This window comes from Motacilla alba, chromosome 1A (genome assembly GCF_015832195.1).
Source record: "Motacilla alba alba isolate MOTALB_02 chromosome 1A, Motacilla_alba_V1.0_pri, whole genome shotgun sequence".
NCBI lineage: Eukaryota > Metazoa > Chordata > Aves > Passeriformes > Motacillidae > Motacilla > Motacilla alba.
Genome location: NC_052031.1, coordinates 32,780,291 through 32,803,853, shown reverse-complemented (window position 1 = coordinate 32,803,853; position 23,563 = coordinate 32,780,291). Strand labels below are relative to the sequence as shown.

Sequence of the window (23,563 nt, the reverse complement as noted above, 5' to 3'; positions counted from 1 at the left end):
GACAGCTCCAGCAGCAGCACCAAGCAAGCATGCTGCACAGTTTCTGTTTTTCACTCTCTACCAAAGAGACCCTGAACATCCTCTGCATGAACCACAACAATCCTCAGCTAAAAACCAGCCTATTCTATGAATCTACATTGCAACTGCACTTACAAGTAACACGCCAGGCACTAAGTAGTTAAAAGAAGCTATTCAAAAGCACTTTATTAGATGCATTTTCCAGTGCTATTTGGCCTAAGAGCATCTTAAAAGGGTTTCAGAGATTCTCAAACTAGTGGTTTGATTGACTAGAAGGAAAAGCATTTGAAATAATGGTAGTTTTTATAACCTAAACCACTCAGCATTTTTGTGGAAGGAGAGCAGATTTATCACACCACATTAGTCAGGCTCAAAGGCCAAACTACCAGAAGTCTCAGTACCTGCCAACAGCTATAGCTTTGAAACATTTTGCTCCTTTATTAAAAAGTTGTACTCCTCAGTCGCATTATGAAGAGAGAAAACTGGCAAGAGATAAGCAGTAAAGCTAGTTATATAAAAGACACACAATATAAAACACAGAATCAAGCCTCTTTTTAAAATCAGTTATAACTATTTTTAGAAGTCACTGTTAAGCTTTCAGAGAAGTGTGATTTTGATCATACCTCTTTAAATATCTGCTTGGGTTTTGGAGAAAAGTCACTACATTTGAGCTGTTAGCTTGCACTCTGAATAGATAATTAAGTCTGTGTGTCGGTGGTTCTTTTTTTAACAAAGGTGACACTTCCCTGCTGATGTAGATGATGCAAATCACTTTATTTCAGTGCCAGCTGGAGCTGATTTAGTGGTTAAAGCATCAAATTTGAAATCAATTAGTCTCCCTAGGTGTACAGATTGTACCAACGGGACTACAACAGCAACATTTAAATACAGAAATAGCCGTATTATCTCTGTAATATTACTCTCCTCTTGCTTGAGCACCTTTTGCAAATAGCACCACATCATTCTTGGATCATTTCAAGACTGACTAATCCAACACCACACGCTGTTGTCCAAAGTCTCAGAAGCCATAACCAAAGTTTCAGAAACCACTCATTATCCAGACAGTGAGAATCAGACATTGCACTAAACTGTGTTACCTCCAATTTTTAAACAGTTAGAAATCATGTCTAAGAAAGATATCAATATTTAGCTGATGAAGATAACCAGCTCTCAAAATGAGAATTCAGTATTCCCATCATTGCTATTTCTCCTACTTGTCATCTTGTCTCTACAAGAAAACTGGAAACAATCAGGACAATCATACTGTGACTGGGCACACAGATACTTCCAAGCACACCATTAAGGAGCTTTCCCGCATGCCAGCCAATTAATCCAATGTCATTCTGAAGGAAAAAGTGCAAAAATTGAACTTCAGGAGACAAAATGAAAAAGCCAAGCCATACTAATAGGTTTGATGACTCACTGGATCATTAGTACAAATGGATTTTAGATGCAGGGATAAGCCTCCCATTAAGCATACAAATACATATCTTCAGGGCTAGAACCTAGCCTCTAGAAAAGTGGATGGCATTGGGGTTTAATCACTGATCAGGCAAAGCCTCTAATCTGCCTGTGGCAAGACATGTTGACCATCATGAATCTAGTTTGATCCACCACTGCATGGAAGTCTGGTCATGTCCACAAGCCCTCATCTGCATTTACTGACAAGACAGATGACATTCAGAAAGGATTTTGACAGGAAAAAAAATCAAAATGTTTGGCTAGTTAAGATATTTCATCTCTAGTATTTTGTAATAATCAACTTTGCTTTTTTTCCTCCCTCTGTAGTTCATGTATTCCTTCCAACACAACGGAGTAACTTTCTGAAAAACCTTACCTCCTCATTTGGTACCTCTTTACAATCTTACCACCATCTGCCACACATGCCATTTTAAGGCCAGAATTAATAATACTATGTGTATTCTTGCTCCTTTGTTGCAATCAAACTTAGGATGGTCAGTCCCAAGAGATGGTCAGTCCTAAGATCAACACCAGGTTTTGACCAACTCCGTTTACCTTAAACCTCTCCATTCTTTAGTCCACTTGTGTCTGCACTGGGACAATGAGGTAAAACACAGGCTGCCAGAAAGGGACAATGAGTACAAACAGATGGGGCAGCAACAGGAACAGAAGGACAGGCAGCAGAAATGGGGCCACAGAGCAATCTACTTTTAAAGAATCTATTTGTTTGCATGGAGCTTTAACTGCCCAAGCCCAGGATTACTAGAAGGCACAATTCACCACTTCTCTTCTGATGTGTGCTAAGAAGACTGAATGTAATTAAAAGACTAAAAATGGTAAGATGTCTTCAGCTGGGTCACTGTATTTCATGAACTCCACATCCTCCCCTTTATTTCACAGAAAATTGTAGAGACCTCTCTTAATTCTGATTTGCATCACAACATCCCAGTAAAACAGTCAAAGTCTGGGAAGAAAGCTTATTTGCCACAATTCTCAACACCACTGTCAGCAAAAATACTTAAAATGACATGTACCCATGAAAAAACATAGTAAATATATTGTACGATAATACTGTAATATGATTCGTCCAAGAGGATTTTGGAAATTACACTTGAACTGCAGCACTACAGCAGCTGATGATACAGCAAATATCAGAAAGAAGTATATATCAATAGGATGAGGGGGAAAAATGTATTGCAACCACAAGGGAAAACCTGTTGTATAGACCAAATCATAGGGTCACTGTCTGCTAAGTCCCAGAGCTCAATATACTATAAAGAGCTCAAAAAATGTATCCAGAAAACATAACCCTATTACCATAGGGTTTCAAATAGCTCTACAGAAGTAGCAAATAAACTAACATATGTTTTGACATGTATTGGAGTTTACTATCAGGCTCAAAAGAAAAAAAAATTCACTTTCAAGTGCACTCTTTCTCAGTATACAAGAGAAAACAAATGGAATTAAATATGTCCACATTAGAGACAAGAAAAGGTAAGCCAGCCTGAGATTCTCCCAGAAGGCAAAACTATTTTAAATACATTTAGCCCATTAAACCATCTCCACCACTGGGGCACAAAATTCCTATCCTACCCAGTTCTATGCATGTTCTATTATTAAACATCCCTCTCTGAAAAAACAGCCCTGCTTCTTTCTGCTTGATCCTAAAAGCCTAAAAAGCACAGCCCACCTGGAGTTTCACACTCCTCCAACACACAAGATGGAGCCACCTCTGACAGCTTGAAAAGAGGTCTCTGTCTTGTTGGGTCCTTGATACCACAGGGGCACAGGTGCTACAGCAATGCTACAGCATGAACACAGAAGTTCTCTTGAGCACAAAAGCCTGTGAAGTAGCACAGCCCAGCACTCCTCCCACCTCAGCCTGCAAGGGGAGCATCCCCTCCTGCACCGCCCATACTGCTCTGTCCACAGCCCCTGGTACTGGTGCGCTACCTCAGAATCCACGCAGGGAGTGCACACTGTGATCCACCTGCAACTACCGTGTGGACCACCAAGCACAGAGCCTGTGGCATTGTTTTGTGTATCTGTTTGCATCACTGCTGCAGGAGCACCTAACAAGGGAGCCTATGGAGAGATCTGTGTTATGCAGAAGGAGAAACATGATTACAGACTAACAGATTCAGTTCTGCCATCATGCTGGTTTCTGTTGCCGGACAAGTAATCCAGGCCTGTCTTTACTGCACGAAGGATGGTTCCAGAAAAAATACAAAAACAAATTTTTGCTACTGTATTTGTGCCTAGAGAAGGTTAATTCTACACACTTGTTGAAAGCAGGAAAAATGGCTCAGGAAAATGGTGCAGCGTGTTCACACAACACAGTCTCATCAACACAGCTGTAATATTTTAAACCTTTCCATTGCATTAGTCATCTTTTGTATGACTTAGTACACAAATGTCACAAAAGAGGTCAAGACCTCACTGTGTCCTATAGTAGTTATCACAGACAAAAGCCGCAAAGCCAATCCTTGTCTACAAAGGTATTCAGCACAAACATAAACTACACAATGGACAGGAAATAACATCTATGATTTCCAGGAACAGAGAACAAAATTTATATGATTTAGTCTAAGGAAGCATGCAGCTAGTCAAATGTTTCCTCTTCCTTTAGACTTCAGGAACATAACCTTATTACTTATTTCCCCCTTCCAAAACTGAGATCATGGTAATTACATTTTAATACAGCCTTCTTTTTAAGGAAGCCTTAAACAGCACACTTGTTCTTGGTGGGCTTATAACAGAGGAGCTAGGGAATTCTCTTGTTTATAGGTAAGATATATGAAAAAGAATATTGCTTGCATGTTGTTTAGTCATATCTATTGAGAACTAATCTAGAGACAATAATTTGAATAATACTGCTCAGTATGGTATATATCTTTCAACAGGAAATGAATCTACAAGTCTGTTACTCGTGTAAGATGCTCACAACTGCATATGCACTCCATAAATCCTTCAGCCATCACAATCAGGATTCAGCCATGACAACTTCAGACTCAAGATTCTTTGTTATGATCTTTAGTTGTGGGATTTGGGGGTTTTTTACCTAATTCTCCCTTTTCCTCTCACACACATTATTCACTCCTCCCTTCTGTACTACACACTTGCATACACAAGGACAGGATTGATGAGAGCAGAGAAGAAGGTCCCCTCAATAGAGCTAGCATCCCCTGCCCACAGGGGTAGGTTATAATTTATTCTTTGGGAATGATGGACAGTTACATCTAGTAAGTGTACTTTCAAGTTGAATAATGTTCATAGTCATATTGCTTCTTGAAATTTTTGACAGATACACCCTGAGTAGTATTCCAGAGTTTTCCAGCATTAGTGAAAGCACTTGAAAATATAATACATCTGGAAATCAGTTGTGAAAGCAGTTTACAGCACAATGGCATGGAGCTGCAATGACCAGTTTCCCATCTAGGGAGGCACCACATTCCTAGGCAGTGAATCAGTGCAGGTAAGGCTGACTGCAGTCCCTCAATCCCTTGGTTGTTCATAGAGTAGTAGCACAGGATGCTTATGCAATTGGATCATGTTGGTGAGTATATGAAAGCCTTCAAAAGCATTGCAGGTTACTAAAACAGACATACAGATGTGCCTGTAATCCCCCCGAACCTACTCATAACCTCTTTCCATTTGTAGATACATAACTGTGCAAATGAATGAGGGACATGCAGAAAGACTTAACATCTGTATGGTACCAGAGCTACAGGCAGCAACAGCAGAACTGCATAGACCCATCTCCCAGATCTGTCCTTGATCCAGTAGAGGAAAAAGCTCCTGTTTTTTTGCTGAGTTCTTCAAAAAAACCCTTAGCAGTAAGCCACAAGATTTTCTTAAACCTGTCTACAACATAATCACATCAAGCTAACACTGAATACATTAATACTCAAATGCTTTACTTCAAAAATTATTAACTCTCCTATGTCACCATCTCTCACCACCACACCATTAATAAGCTTGTATTCTGTAGTGCCTAGAGTTCCTAGGCACTAGGATAATTCAGCAACGCTGAGCATACAAGTGACAGCAACTAATGCCAATGGGCTGGGTACAAAAGGGGACTTATTTCACTCCAGGCCCATCACTGGGAATGGACTGTTTCCAGAGCTTAAAAGGAGAGAATTGAAAGAATTCCAAAAAAGTAGAAACTGACTCATGTTTTTTTAAACATCATGCAGCACAGATCACAGGCACTTCAAATATTTCAGAAAAAAACCTAAAACCTTACTGACATTACAAAACGGATGTGATGTGGAAACTTTTAACATATGGTTCAATAGCTACACTGAAAGAACAAGGCAGAGATTTAACTCAGAACTATCTATGTGGGAAACAAAAAGGAGCTTAGACTAATTTTGCTTGATCACAAGACTGCAGTTAGTTCACCTTATTATGCCAATAATAGAGGACAACAAACTTACACAACTGAGTACACCTGATATACTATTAAATATATCTGTATTAATTACAGTGCCTGTAAATCCTGATTCTGGGCTCCAACACTGTTGCTACAGGTACTGCACAAGTACAGCAAAACCTCAGACTGCCTGCTTCAAAAAAAAAAAGAGAAAACACATTAGCAGACAGAGAAGTACAGGTTGACAGCCAGATGATATTGAAAAGCATAGTGGACATAGCTCTTAACAGAAGAGCTGCTATTGTTTCTATGGCCTTCATGGCAGAGATTAGCTCCAAGGGACACACCATGAACATATGAGGTCAATGAGAGTGCTAAGAGATCAGGTTTTAATCATCAACATGTTCAATATGGTGAAACATCTATAAGAAAATGTCAGCATGAGGGGAAGTTGAAAACTTACTTGTTTTGAAACACATGTGGGATGGAGGTAGGAGGCAGGAGCCAAGCTTGTATACTAAGTAAGAAATTATAAGGATGGGACAACAGAGAAAAAAGTAGGTTGTGAAGAGTTTTGGATATGAAAGCAACAAGAGGAAGACAGACTACATCTACAATGACCATGAGGAAAGCACACACACTAGCATTCATGAAAACATATGTACAAACACTGAAACAGGTGATTAATCCAATGCTGAAGTCCACTTTATGTTTAATTCTTTGTTCATATATATGTTGTCTTCCAAAAGGAGAAAAGCACACCCAACAAAAAAAGGCACTTCCAAAAGCTTCCAAATGCTATGTTCCACATGCTTCTAACAAGCTCTTAATCAGAGAAAAATGATAGATAAATGGATTGATAGCTCCATGTTGTAAAATTGGCTGTGTGTCTGTAATTCAACAACAGCATCTAGGTTTCTCATTATATTTTTTTTTATTTGGTTCAAATGCATAAATAAACTCAGAAGTTATAATTGCCACTTGAGGAACAGTGATGAAAAAAATAAAAGGAGGGGGAGAATCAATTTATTTTACTTATTGCCTTCACGTGCCAACTCTAGCAGTAAAGCTATAGTAGATAGTTGCATCTCTTGAGCAAGCTAAAAGATGTGTCATGCAAGCACTGTTAAAGTAACAATATATTTTAACTGCTGCAGTAACCAGCAGCATAAAGTCTAGAGTTAACAACAGGAATGTAAGTCATAGTAATGCTTACATGGTCAATAAAATATAGAGAGAACACCTTTTAATTAAACACGAAGTAATGAATGGAAGTGAGGTTTCAGAGAGCAAATGACCTTCTTCTTGTCAAAGAAATTATTTGTATCTACAAAAGAAATTCAAAACATTATTTTGGTAAGGCATATATTAAGAAGTAAAATTGTTGAAGAGGCCTACGTAATAAAAAAAAAACAATTGCTGAAAAGTATGATTATAAAAGTTAAGAAATGTTTCTTAACCCTGCTAAACAATATGAAGTAAATGCATATCTTGGCCAGTACTCACACTCCAGAATCCCGCTTAAATGCTACATAGTAATTTTAAAAAAATGTCATCAACTCAGCAGAAAAACTAATGCAATACATGAAGAAAAGAATTCTGACAGATATGATTTGTAGTTATGCTTAAGATAATATTACAAAAAATGGAGGTCATAGCAGGTCCAGATCTAAAACTGAATTTCTCTTCCTTTATTAGAATCTGATTATTTGCTTAGCACCTAGCATACAAATTGAATTTTATAGTGTGAATCACCAGCTTCATTGATCTGAACTGCTATTTCAGAAACAGCAGGATTTTTATCTGCCCAACATAATGAAAAAAAGCAAAATTATCCTATATCCCCAAGACAAGATTTATCCACAAATAGAACACTTGGAAAGATTTTAGATTAAAAATTAATTGCCAAAGTTTAAAAAATTATTAATGGTGAAATCTCTTTCTTTTGGGCCAGGAATTATTATAGAAATGGACCAAATTTATACATGAAAGTTTTTATACATTGACTCATCGTCATTTGCAGTAATGCTAAGGACATGCAGCAAACACTAGGTTCAGCCCATGGAAGGGCATCATTAGACATGTAGCAAAGAGCCAGGCTGTCCTGCACTGCCCAAGGATAAGAGTCCAGCTTCCAGCATGGATCCTCTCTCCCACTACACATGACCTCCACAGCAACAGAAACATGACCCTTTCTGGAGTTGGGAAGGGAAATGGTGCTGACTCCTGGAGAAGATCATAAAAGCACCATGAAGCTCTTGGAGCCGCAAACCTTGATCAGTCAATAGCAAGGCCTGCACCACCACTCCAGGTTTTTGATCATGTATGCATTGCTTCCCATTTTTAGATGCCACTAGTTCCATAAAGAAGTCTGGCATGTACATGAAGCTATTGCAATCCCAAGTTCTCCAGACCACCTAATTATCTTCATCTCCCAAGTGGGCCATAGCTTCACAGAGCATACTCTCCAAGTGCTGGAAACAGAAGCAGCTAGCAAAGCAAAGGAACCTCAAACCACCACCTCCACTTCCCGAAAAAAATACACACGTTAGCCATTTAAGCAAGTTTGACACAGAGTTTTTTTAATGAAGTTTGTGAGATGAAGAGGAGAAAATAGTTATCAGTTCCAACAATATTACTACTCAAAGATTTGAGACTCAACAGCTAAATGACAAAACTTCAGTTCATAACTTACAGGACAAGTTTACTGATTTGGATGTGTTTAGGATTAATCAAAGGTTCATTTAGTACTGAAGCCTAGGGCCACTAAAATTGATTTTAAGCATGTTCACCACCATACAAGCACGAGTTTTTGGCTAACAACAAAGCTCTGACTATTTACTTACTACTGCATATCTCAGGACACATCATATCTTTAAACATGTGCTTCTTCGGCCTTCAAGTAGTCTTGTCTCATTAAGTTTGTTTTTCAGAGTCTCATACCATCTATTTGTCCAGTGATATCTAGTTTGTCCAGCTCAGTAGGTACCTGACTTCTAGACCTCTCCAGATATTACTATAAATATCAGTAATATTTAGCTCTTCAGATTAATTTTTTTTAAAAAAATCTGTACATTGATTACCTGCCCACTCTGACTTCCTTTAGTTTCATTGTATAACTATTTTTCCTTCAGGATCTAAAGTCCAATAGCTATTTCAGCCAATGAGCATTGGATAAGACTAGAAATTAGCAATAACATGTTGGGAAAAAACCCTCCAAAACTCAAACAAACAACAAAAACCACACAAACACACACGCACAAATAAAATGTTAGCTATTAATGATGCCCAGTCCAGCCCAAGAACCAAAAACTGTACATGGTCTGTATTTGGCCTTATGTATTATATGGATGGCAAAGAAAATATGTTGATCAGAATCCGTTATCAAATCCTTATCAAATCCTGTGATTTTAGGAAGTTACCAATAATTTATAGGGAACTAAATTTAGAAGGTGTTTCACTGCTGACAAAACATAGCAAGAAGGTTCCATATTTTGCTAAGAAAAAGATAAATGATAGGCTTGTAAGTAAGATGATCTAATGTGGAGATAGAACATAGACTTGACTTCTCTGGCAAATTTCAAGGGTATGTGAGGAGCACTCATTTACTGTTCAGTAAATCAGATTCAGGTTATTAACAGCTTCAAGGAGAAAAACATTTTAAAAATGTAAGATTCACATTTAACTCTTCCTTCAGAGCTGCTCCAGTGCAGAATTATAAGCAGGACTATTGATTCAAACAGACTAAGTGCCACAGCCCACTTTTCTATCATCTTTTTTTTAAACACCAAGCTGCAGAAACATAGCTGCTGGCACAGCCTGACGCTCCATAAATCAGTCTATTCCTAGCACTAATTATCCCAAGCAGCTGTTATCCTCCATTTGATCTTCAGTATCCAGGAAATCTTTTCTTCAAAGGCGTATTCGACCAAAGAATGTTTAGCGTGTAGCACTTGGAGATAAAATGCATCTGTGTTACTTAAAGGCCATAGACCCTGTTGGGTATTTTCACTGAAGCCCCATTAACCCTCCTGTAAGTTCACAATATTTTGTTTTCTTTTTTAAAAATCAGCATTTCAGTTGGAAAAAAACAGTTCGTTTCTTGTACAGAACTGTAACCCCCAGCAGAATAAAAGAAAAGCAGTGCTCAGCTAGACAAGTGTGAAAGACTATGCATACAATCTAAGAGAACTTTTTCTCTCATGCTGCTTCCACATTCAAAAGCTTGTCAGAAAAAGATTAAAGACTGAAATGATATGATATTAAAGTTATGGAGCTCACACAGCCACCCCTGCTGTGAGCTTATACACACAAACCCTTACATCTTGATAGTCCAACATTTGCCACAGACGCTGCAGCTCTCACTACCTGCAGGTATCAGAGCAGATCTACCATCAGTTGAGAACTGCAAAGATTTGTGAAATATGAATGTACTCGGGTGCATTTCTCACACAACACTGCTTCTCATGTGGCCTTTGGCACCACTGGTTGTGGAGCCAGTTTCCTTGCAAATTGCCAGTTAGTGCAATGAACTCCTAGGTTATAGCCTGGATGCTGATTACGCCTCGCAGCAAAGCACACAAACACTTTAGCACACAGACATGCAGGCTGAGCCCTTTGCTCAGCGGGGCCCTGCATCCCACTCCTGCCCCATGCCCTGCCCCAGGGTAGACATGCAGCTTCTGGGCTGCAGCAGGATGTGCTGTTTCACACTCTTCCTGAACCTCTGTGGAAATTGGCACTACATCTCATTTAATCACAATAGTCCTTGGGTGACTGAATAAAAGCTTTTCCAGTTTTTCAGGGAACTATTAGACTAACAAAACTTTACCATTAATCAGGTATCCATCTGAATAGCTGCAAATAAGCAGAGGGAACAGCAGTGGCTGCCAGTTATTTCTACTGTCATGACTGACTGACAGGGACTGTAGACAGAGAACAGGCTGTTCTGACTTTGTTGTCTCCAAACAGCAGCATCCTTCCTCCAGCATGCCTCCTCAATTTGAGCTAATCAAATCCCACCTTCCAAAGTCACCGCAGTACCAGAGAAATAGGAGATCACTGGTTTGAGAACCACTTTTTTCCCAGGCAAATTAGTATAGAAATACTACAAGCATTGCTTGATAAGCAATCCAAAAAGCTCCACACACAACAATCTGTTGCATTAATCCCTATTTCTAATACCAAGGAAGTTTTTATATAACAAGCACTCTCTAATACATCAACTTCTCATGGCCCAGCTGTTATGAAAAGTGTAATTCAGTGGAGTCAAAATTCTACATGCATTTCAAGGCTAATCCTGTGAGGTTAGCTGTGACTTTGCAACAGCAACAGGATTACTGTTATACAGAAAAATATGGAGAAGCAGCCAAGCAGTCAGCCTCCAAGTTGTATGCATACCCAAAATAAACACAACCTCCAGTGTAGCACTAACTCAACCAATTTCATTGTTGTCACAGCTGCTAGGACACTGACAAAGGACAGTTACGACATCCTACACCAAATGCTGCAGGACAAGAATTTGATTGTGACTCTGTGATCTGTACACCCCTATACCAAATAATCTGCACTTTCTGTTGCAAACTGGGCCTAGATTAAGCAGCCAGATTATTGCTTAAAGAATGATTTACTGAATTTACTGTTCAGTTCCATGATAAACAATGAAATATTTATTCTGCAAAATATTATTCTGTGTTATAACTACATCCAGCTGTTACTATCCCATCAAGTTTCTACATCATTAAAAAAATACTGCTGAACTATTTATTAGGGAGGCAGGGAAAAAGGGAGAGAGGAAAGAAAGAGAACTATTTATAGTTAGATAGTCAGTGGTTGATCCTCTCACCATCTCAGGTGGCCATTGCAGGGTGCACCTTTCATTTTAGAGGCAGAGGCCAACTACAGGACACACCTACACAACACACTTCAGACAGGCCAATGTAGCCCCACTACACCTTCATGTCTGCCATCTCCCAGGACAAGCATTCAAAGTGGGGTGAGATGGCAGGCTGCAGGAGCATAGCTATTCACTTCACAGGGGCCACAGGGACACCACAGCTGGTTGGCCAGGGTCTCCCAGGTCTCCCCACACTGCTGTGGGTGAAGGGTATGTCTCAGAGCAGCCACCTGCTCCTGTGTGAAGCACATTTGGGGCCAAGTTTGATGCTCAACAAGCAGAAGTGAACAGCAACTGAAGGCTCTCTCTTCTCAGAGACAAGTGCCCTGAGGTCAGCTGCTCATTTTGCTCAGCTTCCACCTAGCCCTGAACCCTTGGTATCTTCCTTTCTAAGGAAAATCTCACCCCTCCAGACACAGCAGCTCACTGAACTGGAAAATGACTGGCAGCAGTGAGCCAGAAGGCAGCACCTTCCTCAAGGACATAATGATCTCTTAGTCAGCAGGCTCCACACTGTCCCCAGGAATTTACCAGCAGCAGAGACCCCAGCTCTGAATGCAGCCAATTCCCTAATAACAGTAGCAGTAGAATGACACTTAAAAGGAAAAAGTGCCAGTCAGGTGTAGTCTTATCCCATTTGCTGATACTGAGCACAGCCCAGAGTCACTTGAAACAGACTCCCAGGGCTTTTAACAAAGACAATCTTAACTCTATCTCCTGACACTAGTCAAAGCAGCCACCAAGCAAGCTTGCTTAGTTAAATCCTGAAGAATATTCTTTTATATTTATAATTTAAATACATATTTTAATATTATTTATATTTATATTTATCATGGGCTCCTTTAGCCATTTTCAAGAATTGCTCAAATTTTAGCCAATTATGACATGGTATTTGCTCTAAGGAAGCTGGGAGATCCTTTTAGTAGACATTAGACACTTCAGTGGTGAGAGTTAGGGACAAAGTAGTTAGAAAAGTATGCGACACAGAAAAGTAAAGATTCATATAACGTTACCCTACAGACTCAGAAGGAAAACATATGGCTTAGGAATGCATGTGGGCTCCTCAGCTCCCTAACCAGCCTGGCAATCCCAGGGCTGAGCAGCCAGGGAGTGAGCTGCAAAACGTTCCCAGGAGGATCTCTGTAATATAGTTGGTTGAAACCACTTTATTGGAAAGGTCTGACATAAAATATCAGTTTGTGGAAAGCAAAGTTCTTCACAGCAAAATGTCATCGTTGACAAAAATAGATTTCCAAATGCTAAAAGCATGATTTTGACTCTTTTTAGGATTAAACATCTTATCATCTTACTTGAAAATAGCTCGTTACATAATATGAAATGAAAAAGGCATCTGAACAAAGCATTTTAGTTTGAAATGCAAACTTTCAGAATTTTGCTTCATAAGCAATTGACTCTTGTGAGTGGGTGTTTTATTTCATGCTGGAACAAGATATTTTAGTTGCTGTATCCTTAAAGCAGAATTTCCCTCAAAAGTGAGAATTCCATGTTCTGTAACACTCCAAGCACTTAGTTCTTGCCACCTTTTGAATCTGATGTTCTGCAGTGACACAGACCACAAGAACTTCTCAGTTGATATATGACCAAATTAGACAGAAAATCCAGCCTCTTTCTTTCAAGGAAAAAAGAAAGAAAAAGTATGTTTTCAACACCAGGAAAGTAAAGAAACTTTACATCACTTTAGGAGTTAAGGAACTGAAATTAGCCTCAAAGTGGTCTCTGAGAGATATCAAACCTGCACAATCACACAATTTACCAGGTTTGTAAGGAAACTGACTGCACAATTTGCCAATTTAGAATTGATATTATAGCTTTGTTTTTACAGCCAGAGAAGATGGCAGTCAGTTTAAGTATTTTTAATTAGCCTGACAAGGGCTTCTGTTGACTCACACACCAGTCAGCATTCTGGGGCTAGCACAGATCACCCTGAACAGGTGGCTGGAGACAGTGCCGTGGGGTGGTGTCTCCCCCCAGGGCTTACCCATGCTACAGAACGTCAAGTGATCAAAGATGTCAAAATTCATTATTTGCAAGATTATACTCTGAGTTCACATCCCATCAGCAGCACAATTACACTTTAAATCTGGGTACTGCGTTGATAGCTCTCTAGAAGAATATCCTGTGAGAGGGATGGGACACAGTGCTACACCAGAACTTTACTGACTTGCTGCTCGGTTAAAGTACCCCCCAAGTCCCAGCATCCTGGCTCTGCTGCTCAAAGACCAGCTCCAAGATGATATTCCCACCAAAAGAAAGTAACCATGGAATTCACTGCCTAAAAACTCCTCAGGATTATTGTTAGTGATTAGTTGTCGTCTGCATTCCACACAGCTATTATTATGTTTGACAACACTCAAACTCTCTCCTAGTCTAACTAACAGATACTGAAAATACACAATCTAATTTATATTAGCAAATACTAAACATGACACACACCTGCTTATTGAAACATTTCTTAGTGCCCTGATGCACAGCAATGAAAGTTGCAGAAGGTTTGCAGTTCTTCTCCTCCAAGCCTAATGTTAAAGTGATCCTTTTCAGCCCAGGCTCCAATTGCAATTGAGTAAGCTTTCAGATTTTCCAGAATCTTTGCTGGCTGAAGCTGAATGAAGTACGTTAGTCAAATGGCACTTAATATTATATTTATCGCTACAGGTGGCTCTTTTGAAGGGGTCTTTTGTAATATTTTCAAAAATTATACAATTTATTAATACTTCTGGGTAACAGTGAACAAGTCAGTTAAGAGCACACTTAGATCTAAAGCCATTTTGCCTTGTGCATGCCCATCCCAAGGGACCAGCAGGTGAACTTCATCATCCAGATCAAAAGCACTGCTGCCCAGTGGCCCAGTGCAGCTGATGGAGCAAGCACACAACTACCAATCCCACTGAGCCAAGCTCCAGCATCACTAAATACAGGTTATCTCCTTTTCTTACATCACTCTTGGCAAACCAGCACATGACACAGAATGGATCAGAAAATCCTTGCTAACCAGTGCCCAGCCCACCTCCACTAAACTGCCATAGCAGCAACATTCACTGAGCAATTCAAGTCTTCCTAAGAAATAAAAAAATTAAACCAGAGCAATTGGGGTGCTTCAGGTTAAAGCATATTTATACAACTGCAACAGTACATCAAACTACAGGGAAGTGAGTGGGACAGATGAGCCACAGGCACAATTTGATAAGCATGAATTATTACAGATGTACATAAGTAGTTGGCCCATGTTGCAAGACATCTGACACAGAATGAAATCAATCACCAAATCACAGAATACCAGGTTGGAAGGGACCTCAAGGATCATCAACTTTTCTCAACAAAATCATGGTCTAGACAAAATGGCCCAGCATCCTGTCCAGCCAAATCTTAAAAGCATCCAACATAGAGGAATCCACCACTTTCCTGGGGAGATTATTTCAGTGGCTGACTGTTTTCATTATGAAAAATTTTCCTCTCTTCCAAGAACCTTACCAAGTTCAAGCACAATCAAATCAGTATTAGGTACGTCCACACTATATTGTGTCAAAGTTGCTCTTACACCTTGAACCAAACTTTTATCTTATGAACTAAAAATTGTGAATTTCTGGCTTGATTTTGTAACCATGTTTAGGGAAGAGGAAGAACGGAGAAAATGGGCAAGTAAATATTTAGCACATGCAGGAAAAAGACAAGGAAGAACAGCTGAAGGAGACCAAGGAATATTGCGAAGAAAACTCAAGGACAGGGAGTAGTTTGGGTAGACACTGCAAGATAGACAAGATGCAGGGATGGGGAAAATAGAACAGAGCTGAGAAATGCAATATTTAAAGACCGGATCATGTAAGAAAAGCTAATAAAGCATTTGGCAGGGAAAAAACATAAGATAGGGCAGGACACAGCTGCAGTAGGACTGAGAGAAGGGAATGAGGAGACCAAAACCAGAAATTTAATCTAGATGTATGACTTTTGCATGTCTAAGTTGCACTTTTCCAGGTACACATGGTAATGGGATCACGCTCAGTTCTCTCCTAATCAATTCATGCAAATAACATCAGGCAACACTTTCCCGGTTCCCTCTGAGTTCCATACCCTGTGAGAAAAGTTGATGCTACAGAGACAGTAACATGTTCTCAGAAACTGAGTAGACTTCAGAGCCCAGCCTTCTACCAGGAAACTGTTCATGCTCAGGGGACATGCAGGGGACAAATCTGTGCCCAGATGATGCCAGTTCATGCTGCCTTTCTGTCTAGTTAACACTCTGAGGCATAACCCTCTGAATTCCTGGAGTTGGATTCAAAAATATTCAGTTCAGAAGCTTCTGAATAACTTTGACAATCATGTGGGAATTAATGATCTCAGTTATAACTAAAAAGCTATTTGTCACTGTTTTTCATCTATTTCACACAGGGAAACTAACATTTCCTTTGCAAGTAACGTTTATCTGACAAACTGATTCTAAACCTTTCCATCCAATTCTTGCCCGACCACCCTTGTAAAGCACTTCCCTTCATGTTTAAGGAAGGTTGATGGCTTTTGTATCCTTATGAAAACCAGAGATACACCTCTAGTTCTGCACAAAACAAAAATATTCTGTCTCCCTCTACTGGCTCTGCATTAAATCAAACTAGAAAAACGAAAAGAAAAACTAGAAAGCAAATATATATTGTTGTCTTAGAAAATTCTATACAGAAGCAATGCTCAAATAACAGAAGATTAATACTTTAACCATACCTTCTAAACAAGTATTACAAGAAAGAATACTAAGCATGAGGCCCATTAAAAGTTATTATAGGTACATAGCACCACAGCTATGACAGAGAAATTATTTATATCTTTGGGAAATTTTCTACTAAAACTAGTTCTTCATTGAAAATACAAGAGAATATTAATGAATATATAATGTGAGTTCAGTTTCTTTTATATTGAATCACATTTAAGCATTCCTGCTTGCTTCCAGCCAGACTGACTTACAATTAAGCTGGATCCTTTTATTCCTAAATAAATTATAGATAATACATGTTTTTGGTTTGGGTTATTTGTTCGTTGACTCTTGGGTTTTATTTGATTAAAACCAATCACAATTTGTGATTTGAGGAACTTCTGGTTTTCAATTTGATCAGTCAAAATATATTTAGTAATGAAAACAAGCTGTCACTATATAAAATACAAGAGATGTCTTTCACATACTCTTTAGATGACAGCTGCAAAACCTCATTCTTTTTTACTGAATTCTGCTTTTCTCAAATGATATAATTAAGTTTATAAAGCACTCTGCTTGTTTGGACTTGAAATATTTCATAGTGTTTCTGAACATATATCTTTTCTTACCCCAAATAAGTGAAAACACAAGAGTAAGAGAAACAAGTGCCATGTCTGCCACGAGGCCATCACTGTGATTTCTTTCTTACTAATCTTCTTCATTGGAGAATTTATTTAAATTTGGGTTAAAAAAGCATTATTAATGAAACTCTTCATTCATATATCTTACAAACCAGAAGTACTGCACAGTGTACTTATTTTATTATATATTCTATAGAACAATTTATCATTCCTTTAACAGAGCCATGAACATTCATGTGTCCAACCAAAATGCATTTCACTCTGCAGTGAATTTTATTTCCTATGGTAATACCTTTTTGAATGCAAAACAAGCATCACCTGCTAAGGACAAGGGTCGGCAGCATAATGAGAAACACAGTAAGTTATGAAGTTGTCCCTGGCAACTCTTCCTCCACATTTACTCCAGGGTTCAAGTGCTCCAGGTGCTGTGCTGCCTATCAGTGGCCCTGAAGCACAAGCAAGTCAGACGTGGGCTCCCAAAGCTGTCAGGGGGCCAGGCCTCTTCTGTGCACGCAGCAGAGACCAAGAGCCAGCACAGGTCTAAGACTGGGGAGTCAATGGCTCCCTGTGTGAGCTGCAAAACTCACAGGTCCTCAACTTTCAGACATTGAACACAGTTTTGAGCATAGAATTTTTTAAACATTTTTTTTTTATCTGTAAAATCAGATTAGAGCATCGTAAAAATTATACCAGAAAACAAGAGATCAAATTTATCAGCCCTGTAATTTCTGAACGAATTGAAATTACCAGTAGGAGTTAATTTGTCAAGCAGTAATCAAAAAGGGTCAGAATTTCCATCTTTTCAAGAAACAGCATTTGTTTGCAATTGGTCTGTATAGATTGCTTAATGGTAGCATTCAAACAGCTGAATGTGAACTTAAGGTTAATTGAAAACTACAGTTCTACCTCTACACAGAGATGTGAGGAAAAAAACACTCAGAATTTACAGTCAAATCCTCTAAATATGTAGAGATTCAAGTAGTCTCATTTAAAAGGAGACTATAGTATATGCTTCCATACTGGTGGCATGGAGGCCTTGGTTATCAAGCTGACATTAAGAAAGGAGTTTTTGAGAAGAAATATGCCTACACAGTAGATGACAGCCAAGAACTTTAATGTCAGGTTTAAGTAAAACAAAGGAATGCTTAAAAATTAAGTTTCACATTAATACACAAGCTCTTACCTTAACTACCTTAGCACATGCCACTACAGTAAAATTATTTTAATAAAGTCTTTACATGCACCTCAAAGCTCCTACAGACATTTTTATGAAAAGACCATGCTTTATTTACTGTACCTGAACATTTCTGTACCTGTCACGCTGCATGTTAATGAAAAAATAAGATGGAACATTAGGTTATTTTCACACATCCTTTCCAAAGGCATAATTTCTATTTATTCTTACATATGACGTTACATGAAGTTTTACTTTAGAAGAACTACCAAAAAGCACTTCAGTCTATCTTAGGATGACAACTTTGCCAAGTCAAATAAAAAGGTTTTACTGTGCAGGAAAAAAAGGCTAAAACAATTAAAGAACAACATTTCTTCTCTTTCCCACACAATCTCTCAGAAATCCCCAAAACACTGATGCTAATAAAGGGCTTTGAGGGAAGTAGGGTTTGTTTTTACTAATACTCTTCACCTTGGATCAACTTGGTAGAAAGGAGTTGCGCAGAATTAACAGCTGAGGCTATGGCAGCTTACCCAGCTGAGCTAGTTGAACTTTGCCTGTTTCCCGGTACCACTGACATCATCAGGAGCCAGTCATAACTAAGGAATAGCATAGCCTGGCCTCTTGACTTTAAATTAAGTGTGAGGACTTAAATGAAACACTGCCCACATTAATGAAACAAACTATTTACACTAGTACACAGAAAGTACTTACAACGTTTCTGGGAAACTGCCTGTAAACAAGCTGTGACAATGTCGCAGTTCTTCTGGACTTTTTGTACAAGCCTGTCTTTCTGCTTCAGAAGACGGAGCAACTTTGCTGATTGAACGGAAATTCTGTAATTCAGTTCTCGTTTTATAGTTGTTAATTCATCAACATCTGCCAACAAGCAGAGAAAACAACTTCAGTACATGCCAAAAGATCCACAAGCAGCTTATTGTAGTTGACACGCAAAGGCACTTGCCCCACAGACATTTACAAATACAAGCTTTCTATAAATGACAAGTTCTATTGACTGGGGTCATTCCCAGTTATAAACACTTTCAGAATCTGAGCCAAAGTCTTTCATTTTCTTTTAAACAAAAGTACTTCAATATATTGCACAGAGTATGAATCTTTAAAACTATGCTGTTATAAACACCTAGGAAAGTGACAGATACAGACAGAATATATCAATAATAGTGCAACCAGGGGATACATTTTAAACACAGTACCTTCCAGAAGCTGCCTGGACAAGATACATATTTGTAACAGACAAGGGAACATGTTCAAGAAGCTCTTGCCTGCGGAGCTACAAACGCAACTCCAGAATAAGCTCAAAGTGGGAAATTCTTTCCACTAAGATGCAACTAGATGACCTCTGTCATGGCCTCAGTTATCTCCACTGGCCAGTTATAGTGCCACCAAAACCCCTTCAGTTCATCAAAATGTCAGCGTAGCTCTAATATTTCTGTTGTTCCCCCCATGAGGTGAGCTTCAGGACCAGAAAAGGGAGTTGCTGGGGAGATGTCTTAAGTCCACTCATTTTTCTGAGTCCTCTGCTCTGTTCTCAGATACTCCCCCCACCAGTGAAATCCTGGGTCTTGCCTATCACATGCTGACCTCTTCAGCTCCTCCCTCTAACAGCCTGGTACAGCTTGCCACCAGCATCTACACAGCTGCCTGCTCCCTGCAGCTAACTTTTCAAACTATCACTTTCAATGCAACCCCTGTCCCCTGATGCTGGAAAGAAAATCAATCAGAAAAATCCATTCTTCAGTAACCTGATCTAATGAGAAAAATATATACCCATCCAGGAAAAGCTGCTGTCAGTGGGATGGTAAACAGCTCATCTCACGTGGCAAAGCTTTTTCAATAACTCTGGAGAGCTCAAAGAAAAAGACAAATAAGGCTGAAATGACCATCATGGGCTAGTGAAAAGTATGATTGCAAGGACAGGGGAGTCACTGAAAAAGCAATACTGTATTTTATAGCCGCTAAACTGTTTCAGCACCTGCTGCTCAGATGCAATTCCCAACCACCTGTACCAGGCAAGGTAATTTAAAACTAGATCTGTGGATTTGAAAGGAAAAAAAAAAAAGAAAAAGAAAAAAAAAAGTTGCATTTGTACTAATTTATACAGTCACCACCGGAGTTGTCTGGTGAGCTTTACTCTTCTCCACTTGTGCTGCTTAGCTGTGCCTCTAAAAAAACAGTAACTTGGCAGCAAAACTAATGAGTTGAAATACCACAAAACATATTTCTGAACAAGAAAATTTCCTGTTCAGACGCAGGTTGCCAAAGGACACACAGAAGAACTTGAGCTACATCCTAGTAACATCAGAAGGCGTGTCATCTCATTAAGAAGCCAAACACGGAAGCAGATAGCTGTTTGTACAGCTCTGAAAAACAGGCATATTTAGTCACCTCTTGGGTTTTTTCCTCATCAAAAGCAAAAGTGATTAAACATCAGGAGACAAGAGGCCTTTGTTCTGTTTTCCTCTTCATTGGATCAACTTGGAGTTGCACGTCTCAGTCTTTCACAAACATGCACTGTTGAGACTACCTAACTTTCATAAGAATTATTTGAAAATTTCATTTAGATTTTGATTGACTCCAGCATTTACATTCATTACACTCCTTTTTTTTTTTCAGAAGGCATTCTGACCTCCAAATAAGTTTTACAGTTGTCTAGTTTAGCTTATGTCCAGTAGAACTAAGTAGAACTTGGAGAAAAACTCTTACGATACTGTATGTGGTATGTGTAGCATCTCTTCTAGATTCGGAAGGGGAGGGGAGGGGAGGAAGGAAAGGAAGGAAAGGAAAGAAGGAGAAATAAAAGAAAAAGAAAGAAAAGAAAGAAAAATAAAGAAAAGAAAGAAGAGAAAGAAAATAAAGAAGAGAAAACTGGACATTTATTCATTACTGTAAGCAAGGAAAAGCACCAAACTCGCAGAAACAGAAAAGCTCAGGCAGTCTGTCACAGAAACTAGTGGCAGACTACCCTAATTCGGCTGCTAGGGCACCTGAAACAAGAGAGGGGCGAACAGCACAGGAGGCTCTAGTGCAAAGGAGCTCTCAGCTAACAGCACGTGGCAAGCTTCTGGGAGCCACGGCCATGCAGGAAGCCTGGAAATGGACATATGTACAAACACACAGACACGTGCGCGCAGGCACGGAGGGCATCTTCAGGCAGGACTCCCTCGCACGCACAGAGGAAAAGCGAGGCGGCAGGGGCAGCTCCCGGCCCCGGCGGGGCGGCGGCAGGGGCAGGCGGGCGGGGCGGGCTGTACCTTTCAGCCGCAGGTACTTGACCTGGCTCTGCCGCTGCTGCAGCTCCCGGAGGGCGCGGGAGCGGGCGCTGCCCGAGGGGACGGCCGCCTCGGCGGCGCTGTACAGCTCGGTGAGCAGCCCGCTCACCAGCGACGAGGTGCGGCTGGACCGGCCGCTGCCGGGACCCGCCTCGTCCTCGTCCTCCTCCTCCTCCTCGGCCAGGCTGTCGGCGCTGCTGCCCGCTCTGCCGCCCGCGCCGGCCTCCGCCGCATCCATCTTCCACGCCGCCGCCGCCGGGTTCCGGGCTCGGCGCGTCCCACGGACACACGCCAGGGAGGGGCGGGCAGGGGAAAGGGAAGCGGCCCGGAGAGCCCGGGCAGGAGCGCCGCGCCCGGCTCCGCTCCCTCCCCGCGCACCGTGGTAGAGGCCGGGGCGGGGGCGCTGCACCTGCCGAGGGGCGGGGACCTCGCTCCGCCTCGGGGCGGTGACCCCGGGCGCGGTGACACCGGACGCGGTACCCGGGCACTGTGCGGCTGGCACGGAGGTCACGGCCGTCCCGCCGGCCGTCCCGCTCCTGCTCCCCCGCTGGAGGGGCGGCCCGGTTTCGCCAGCAATTCAATACCTGTGCTGTGGCCGTGACACCGCCTGCAAGCAGGAGCGGATGGCGGGGTCCGCACGGCCGCCAGAGCCGGGCTCTGGCTGCGGCAGCGATGGCGGTGCAGGGAGGCCCGGCCACACGCGTAACAGCCGCGACTAATTCGGGTCAGGAATGGACAGAATCACAGAATGGGTAAGGTTGAGTGCTCCAACCTCCCTGCTCGGGCAGGGTCACCCCAGAGCACATTGCACAGGACTGCGTCCGGCCAGTTCTTGAATATCTGCAGTGAGGGAGACTCCACAACCTCTCCGGGCAACCTGTTCCAGATCACAGTCACCAGCGCAGTAAAGAAGTTCTTCCCCATGCTCAGGTGGAACTTCCAGTACATCAGTCTCTGCCCGTTGCCTCTTGCGCTACGGCTTGGCTGAGATGACCATTCTCCTACCCAGAGGAGCCGGCTCCGTGCTTTCGGCACGCCTCCCGTGGGTGTTTGCCCACCCCCCGCCAGCGGGGCGCGGAGGGCACGCCCGGGAATGGCCTCCGCGCGCCGCCCGGGCTGGGGGCGGGGCTGGGGGCGGGGCCGCGGCGGCCGCCCGGGCCACGTGACTCCGCCCCCCGCGCTCCCGGGTCATATGCCGGGGGCGGGGCGGGCCCGCGCGCTGCTGCTCCGGCTCCGCGGCCGCTCCGCGCCTGTGGCGGCCCCGACCCGCCCGGCCCCGCCATGTCCCCCGCCGCGCTGCTCCGGGCGCTGCCGCTGGCCGCGCTGCTGCTGCTCGGCCCGGCGCGGGCGGTCCGGCAGGCGCGGAGGCCCAACGTGGTGCTTATCCTCACCGACGACCAGGACGTCTGCCTGGGCGGCATGGTAACGCTGCGGCGGGGGGCGCGGGGCTGGCGGCAGTGCGGCGCGGGGGGCTCGCCGCCCGCCCGGGTCGCGTACCGGGCTGTCGGACGGCGAGACCGAGCTCGGCGGGCGCGGTGTGGGGCGAGGGAGGCTCGGGGTCGCGCCGGGCCCAGCCCGCGGCCGGGCAGGGGCTCAGTGCGGCCTCGGGCCGAGCAGCCCCGCGGAAGGAGCTGACGGTGGGGCTGCCGCGGGTGGGGTGAGGCGCTCTGCGGAGCCGCCGGGGCTGGGGCCTCTCCAGAACAGCCGCTGCCGCTGCAGGTACCCCTGTAAACACTCCTCTTGTGCTCGCTCGGGCCGGCTTGTGCAATCGCCGTGACCATGCCAGGCCCTAGCCAGAAGGAGAGGGCACTCTTAGTGTCTTGCCGGGGTGGTGCCTAAAAACTGTGGTGCTGGGCCTTTTTCCAGGTAGCCTGCTTCAAGTCCCTGGCTTCCCCTGGCATCCTGGCATTTTTAGCTGATACCCTTTTGTTGCTTTCCTTTCAGACCCCCCTAAAGAAGACCAACACTCTTATTGCCCAGATGGGAATAACCTTCGAAAATGCAGTAGG

General features: G+C 42.2%; 2 protein-coding genes across 7 annotated transcripts in view; one reads left to right on the top strand and one right to left on the bottom strand.

Annotated features, from left to right (window-relative positions):
* Positions 1 to 21,941, bottom strand: part of TBC1D30 (TBC1 domain family member 30) — a 52,762-nt gene extending 30,821 nt beyond the window's left edge. For all 3 annotated transcript variants that reach the window (XM_038155565.1, XM_038155567.1, XM_038155566.1), the window contains exons 1-2: positions 21,537 to 21,941; positions 18,979 to 19,143 (exon numbers count right to left, since the gene is read on the bottom strand). In XM_038155565.1, coding sequence (XP_038011493.1) covers positions 18,979 to 19,143; positions 21,537 to 21,792 — 421 coding nt within the window. In that variant the 5' untranslated portion in view covers positions 21,793 to 21,941. The remainder of the gene's footprint in view (positions 1 to 18,978; positions 19,144 to 21,536) is intronic.
* Positions 21,942 to 22,133: 192 nt separating this feature from the next.
* GNS (glucosamine (N-acetyl)-6-sulfatase) overlaps positions 22,134 to 23,563 on the top strand; it is a 27,587-nt gene continuing 26,157 nt past the window's right edge. For 3 of the 4 annotated variants that reach the window (XR_005259199.1, XR_005259198.1, XM_038155570.1), the window contains exons 1-2: positions 22,751 to 22,976; positions 23,499 to 23,558. Coding sequence is in view for 2 of the 4 variants with exons in the window: in XM_038155570.1 (XP_038011498.1) it covers positions 22,836 to 22,976; positions 23,499 to 23,558 (201 nt within the window). In the remaining 2 variants the exon portion in view is untranslated. Of the gene's footprint in view, positions 22,307 to 22,750; positions 22,977 to 23,498; positions 23,559 to 23,563 lie in introns of those variants that run through there. The other variant, XM_038155571.1, reaches the window with a different exon arrangement.